This window comes from Serinus canaria, chromosome 5 (assembly GCF_022539315.1).
Source record: "Serinus canaria isolate serCan28SL12 chromosome 5, serCan2020, whole genome shotgun sequence".
Taxonomy (NCBI): domain Eukaryota; kingdom Metazoa; phylum Chordata; class Aves; order Passeriformes; family Fringillidae; genus Serinus; species Serinus canaria.
Window position 1 is genome coordinate 914,401 of NC_066319.1, and position 6,000 is coordinate 920,400.

At 43.2% G+C, this 6,000-nt stretch overlaps 1 protein-coding gene and 1 long non-coding RNA gene across 3 annotated transcripts in view; one reads left to right on the forward strand and one right to left on the reverse strand.

Moving 5' to 3' along the window:
• The window catches only part of METTL15 (methyltransferase like 15), an 84,079-nt gene extending 80,499 nt beyond the window's left edge, over positions 1-3,580 (reverse strand). Inside the window, exons 1-2 of one of the 2 annotated variants that reach the window (XM_050975316.1) lie at positions 3,454-3,580; positions 1,843-2,122 (exon numbers count right to left, since the gene is read on the reverse strand). In XM_050975316.1, the coding sequence (XP_050831273.1) occupies positions 1,843-2,106 (264 nt within the window). In that variant the 5' untranslated portion in view covers positions 2,107-2,122; positions 3,454-3,580. Of the gene's footprint in view, positions 1-1,842; positions 3,330-3,453 lie in introns of those variants that run through there. The other variant, XM_050975315.1, reaches the window with a different exon arrangement.
• On the forward strand, positions 3,475-5,404 carry LOC127059677 (uncharacterized). Its single transcript, XR_007777692.1, has 3 exons — positions 3,475-3,583; positions 4,272-4,478; positions 4,672-5,404. It is a non-coding gene; the product is annotated as an uncharacterized LOC127059677 (long non-coding RNA).
• Positions 5,405-6,000: the final 596 nt, after the last annotated feature.

Sequence of the window (6,000 nt, forward strand, 5' to 3'; positions counted from 1 at the left end):
ATAACAAAGCATATAACTCCATTAAAGCTGAGCAAAAGAATTCTTTATGTGTGAGGAGAGACTAAAGCAGAAAAACTGAATTTGAGATCAGAGCACTGCCTCTCCTGCCCACAGAACAAAGCATTCATAGACTTCCTGTCATGACTATAAAATCTTAAAAATGTAAATTTATGTGACACTCCCAGTTGACATGCAGGTTAGTGCAAACGGATTACCACCACTTGGGTTAGTGAGGAACTGTCTCAATCTGTGTTCAGACTTTCACTGACACTCACAAAACTCAGTTGACACATTGCATCCTTTTGCACACCACTTATTGTTCAAGGCTTCAGAAAGTGTTGAGAATACATGCAGAAAAGAAAAAACAGAAGTGCTGAACAGTTTGCAATTGTAGTCATGCTGAACAGGATAGCAGCATTATAAATGCTGGTGTTTGAGGTAAACACACTTGGGCAGTCATCAGTGGTTCACTACTAGCTTAGGAATCTGAAAAACCATGTATACGCAGACCTGAAAAAACCCCACCCCCAAAATGAGCTATTTTACAACCATAAATATTTAAATTAGAAAAAGTCTTCAGGGGCAGTAATAGTTACTCTCCACATTTTGTAACCTTGGATAGTTTCTTTTAAAGTTCTGTTGCCAAGTAAGATTTTCTAAATCTACAAAGAGAGTCTAATGGACACTGATTTCATCAGGCTCATCTCATCAAAGTAAAAACTTACACAGCTGGAAAAAATATTTCACATAGTGTATCACTATGTGTCACAGTTTGTATGTTCATTTAACGTGTGAAAATGTCATCACAGTTCTGTCATGAGAATAAAATCTGAACTCCAGCTTCCTTAAGTATTTCTCTAATTTAGGTGTCTTCAACAGTAGAACACATGCAATTAGAGCAATTTTTATGCTAATATGTATCAACACTATTTGCATTTTCACCGTTTCTTCAAAGACTTAAAATGATACACAAGGTAACACAACAAGATTTGACGGCAAATTTCTGACCACTAAATCCCCCTCAGACTTGCTATATCACTTTGCCACTGTTGGATTGTGCTGTTCTCAAATCAAAATAAAAACATACATCCTTTGACCTTTCTAGTTCTTTGCCTATTGTTTCAGTCTTTATAGTGAAACAACACATTGATAAGCCTAAACTAGTTAGATTCTATGAAGCTAACATAAGCACTAAAATCACAGATCAAAGTATCTGAAATGTGAACATTATTGAGGAATTTACATTATTCAAAAAATCCTTCCAAATTAATACTAAGACCACCCAGAAAAAAAACATTTCCCTGGGTATAATTTTTTTCCCATTTTTTTCATGTGTTACCATGTACGACCCCAGACACGAAAAGAAACCACTCACAGTGCCATACCCAAACCAGAAGCCTTGAACCAGTTCCCCATGCTAATGAGGCTAAAGAATTTTTAAAACGTACATACTTACTACCTCTTATCCAAGAGAAAGAGGGCTCTTCAAAAACTGATGACATAACCACACATGAGAACTCCCCTCTCAGTCATTAATACAACCTTAAGAACACACAAGTGCAACTCAGAAAGACAAGCACAAAAGCAACAGAATAGTCAAATATGACAGATTTAATAAACATCACCTACCTGGGGATTCAGGCACACAGACATCAGAATTTTATTAGTTTGAATACAGAGTTTTAATGTGAACTTCAAAACAAGTGAGAACCTTTGAAAGATACAGCTTATTGTTTAAGAGCATCCCTTTATTCCTCTAAACAAAAGTCATTCCTATACTCCACAATTTTTTTCTTCTGCACTGTTAATGGATCGCAGATGTCAATTAACCATTTAACTCACCTGACCTGGCTGAGGGGATAAACAATTAACAACCTCCTCCAGCATCACTGGTACGTGCAATCTTCCAGAATTACTGTTCTCTGTATTTTGAGGCAGCTCTTCACTTTCACATTTCAGGACAGTTTGTTCCTCTGACTCAGAGTCAGAAAGCTTTTCTGATGAAGAATGGATCCTTCTGGCCAAACCAGCCACATTTACTGAGTTCAGTTTCAAGTTACTCAGAAATAAACATTTGCAAAGTTGGCACAGATTTTGAGGTAACATTTTGGAGTTGATCAGCCTAGAAGAGCAGTAAATGTTGGGAATTACTTTCAAACAAATATTTGAAATAGTGTATTTGTTTAAATAACGTAGGGGAAATGCTGTAGGCAAAGCTGTACACATTCCAAGCTGGGGAGCTTTATAGATATCCCATGTCAGCAAAATGTTTTCAGAACTCTGAAGATTATCTACAAATCAATCATGTTCAAGCAGTAAGCAGATTCTTTTCACTATCAGATTTTAATATGTCCTTTTGTTGAATTTACCTTGCCAGAGGCTAACAATATTTTGCCTGCATAAGGATATGCTGAGAATAACTTCCTCCTGATCATTTAGGCTTCAACAGGGCCATAATTCCGCCACCTTAAATCTGAAAGTGCACATCACTAACTTAGAGCAGACACACAGATGTGTGTTTTGCAGCAAACCCCGGTGTGCCTACAGAAAACACATGTATCACCACATTGTGCCCTGTCTGGCCTGGAGTTCATTTTCTCCCCAGGGGCTGATCTGGGGCTGCTTTGGATTTCTGCTGAGCACAGCAGGGAGGAGACACAGCTGGGCCAGCAATCCAAGGACTGAAGGGAGACCCCAGAGCAAAGGACACCATGCTCCAGACAGAAAGGGGGCAGAGGAGGACGGGAGGGGTGGCACTGGTGCTCCCAATAATGGTGACCATTATCGGAGAGGGTTGAGCCCACGGGAAGGCTTTCCTTCTTCTGCCCTGCTTGTCTGCACAGCTTCTGACCTGTTGAACCCTCTCCATGGCAGCCGCCGAGTTTGTGCATTTTGTCCCTTCCCCTTCCGTCTCGGCCCCTCTGCTGAAGGCGAGGAGGGGCTGAACCCCGGCAGTGCCCCATCCCATCCCATCCCATCCCTGCCCTGAAAGAACGCGAGGGACTCTGCACACAGGAAGCCACCTCCTCCTGCACACCGGACATCTCCTCCTCACAGCGAGCACAGTTTGTGTTTTATTTCATTTTACACATCGCACGCCTGAAGGGGCAGCGGGTACTATGCAGGCCGCCGCCTCGGGACCGGGACGGGCGCTGGAGCAGAACCAGAGGCGGCGAGGACAGAAATCCCAGCCCAAAGCGCTTTGGATCGGAGCCGGCCAGAGCAGCCCCCGCGGCCCGCTCCGCGCCAGGCCCCGCGCGGGAGGAGAGCCCGGGACCTGGAGCCGGACCCGCGGGCCGCCCGCTGCCCGTCAGCCCCGGGAGTGCCTCCTTTCCCTCACGGCTGCCCTCATTCCCTCCGTGCTTCCCTCCGTCCCCCCCTTGCCCTCCCCGCGGGCTCCGCCACCGCCCACGCCCCGCAGGCCCCCGCACACTCCCGGCCCCACGCACTCACCGCTGGCGTTGGCGCTCTGTTGACGTCACGGCGCACAGCCAATGAGGAGGCGAGGAGCGCGTCCTGCCCGTGTTCGAATTGCGCGGCGGATGGCGGCTGGCGGGGGAGAAAAAGAGAGCGAGTGGGACGGGTGAGGGCTTGGTGGTGAGAGAGAGAGCAGGAACGGCCGAGGGCACGGCCCGGGGGTGATACCGGAGAGGGCCCGGGAGAGCCGAGCCTTGGGAGGGGCTCGTCTGAGAGAGGCGAGCCGGCCCTGGAGCGGCAGCGGCGGCGCTGGGAACCTTGGCTGTGCCCGCTGCCGGGGGTGAGCCAACAGCGCTGCTAACAGCAGAAATGGGCTGTTTAAAGGGAATTCCGGTTTGGGGGCGGTTACCGCATCCCCTGCGGGGCACGTCAACGTCAATCCCGCTTTAACTCTCTTTAAATGTACGAGCGACATGCCTGGATCAGTCCAGGGAGGGCAACACGGGCGGCTCCTCTTTGTGCTGAAGAACAAAAAGACTGCTTGCTTTAGTCCACAGAAATGAGGTGTCTCGCCTGAAAACTTGCTCTGTTATAAAGGAAAGCCTGTAGGCCATTTAGTAGTTTACATTCTGAAATGAACTCGAGAATTCCTTGGGGCAGTGCTGGTTGGATTTCTGGAGGCCGTGCTGAGTTAAGGCACCTTTCGAGGCCATTGCAGAGTTTGCCAAAGTCTCCTTGGGGCAGCCCTTGATGAGCCACAGGTGGGCCCAGCACAGGGGCCTGAGCAAACGTGTGAACTGCTCGGAAGAGTGAAAGGCTCCTATTGCAAATGAAACTTCTCTTGTCTACTGTAGAAAGGATTCAGCTGTTGGATCTGAGAGTGCTGGGAGTGGAGCTGGGGAGCAGAAGGGATGACTCCAGCCAAGGAAGAAGATGTCTGCAGCCATGTCAGAGTGGTGGTCCGTGTGCGCCCAGAGAGCCAGAAGGAAAAGCAGGGCAGCTTCAGCAGGGTGGTCCGTGTCATCGACCAGCACGTGCTGGTCTTTGATCCAAAGGAGGGGGTGAGTGACACACAGGCATAGCTTTAACAGGACTGCACCCTTACACGTTAAGACCTGACAGGACCACCCAATTCCTTTCTCCTAAAAAGCTCCAAAAAGGCAGGTTGTGGAGAGGACAATCTACATAACATGTAGTTCATTTTAAGGCTATGCTGGAAAAATAAAACTTTTTTTTTTTTTTTTTTTTTACTAGGAAAGAGCCAGTTTTAAAGCCATAATGATAGGGGAAACAGTACTGTCAAAGGAGGAATAACAAATGGAACATTTGATATTTCTTTGCTTTACTTTGAGTTCTCTACATTCATACAGCCTGAAAGTCACACCTTGGCTTGACATGTCTTCAAAACTGCAGGAACAATTTTGTGAACCCCAACATATGAACTTGGTGTCTTCTGCATACTTTGAAGGCTTTTCATATATATCTCCTTATAAATATCTATCTCATGCATTCATCCATTTTCCTCTTTTCCAGAGGAAGAAGTTCATGTTTCTATTCAGATAATAGAAGCCAGCACTCTAAATTCAGGAATAAAAGAGGAGCCATAACATAGAATTAAATACATGCAGATAGATTTTTAAAATATTTGAAAGTTATAAGGTGATGAAATACTATAACTTTTTAATGATAAGGATGTAAGTCTTTAGAAAATGTAAAAATTAAAGTTGTAATTCTCTTTGACTTCATAGAAATCATAATCACATAATTTGTTGAGGCTTCCGAATTCTTAAAGTTGCCTTATTTTACAAGAAAAAGTTATGAATTTACCTCATGGAAATTGCATTTAATCGAAATAGACTGACTCCTAATTGCCCATTGCAAGTGAGCACTAGAACTTGGATTTATTTTTGCATATTGCAATCTAAATACCGTATTTTTTGTATTACTTACTTTTATATATTATTATGTATTCTTATATCATTATATGTCCTTATAGATTCTTATATATTTTTATATTTTAGTTCATTTTTATTATTTATTTTTCTAATAAAAATATTACAAAGTATGGAAGAAGACTATGTTTATTTTTTCCTACTATTTTAATAGTATTATACTATCAATATTTCTGGTTTAGGTCATCCAAGGGTGTTAGTATAATGTTTTAAAATGAAGCAAATAAAATGGTTTAATCAAAGAAACGCTAGCTCCATTAAATGAACCTGAACTTGAAAGAACATTCTGTTCTCTATGAGTGAACACTTTTCTGTGCTCAGGAAGCTCCTACTGATAAAAAGCTTTTATATGATACCAATGAGTTCAAAACTAAACAGTGTTGACTTGGATTTTTAGCAGCCCAGATAAATTTTGTTTTCATTACAGCAGTTGAAAGGATGAGGAACAGATTTTGCTTCAGAAATTTTCTAATATTCCTTAATATTGTTTCTAGTAGGAAGAGAGAAATCCTACTATATTCTTCCTATTCTTCAAGTCAAATATTCTTGCAGAACACAGAACATCTCATATTGGGCAAATCAAAGTACTTTTTTTTCCCTGAACTTGGAAAACCTTTCTGTACTTATGGTC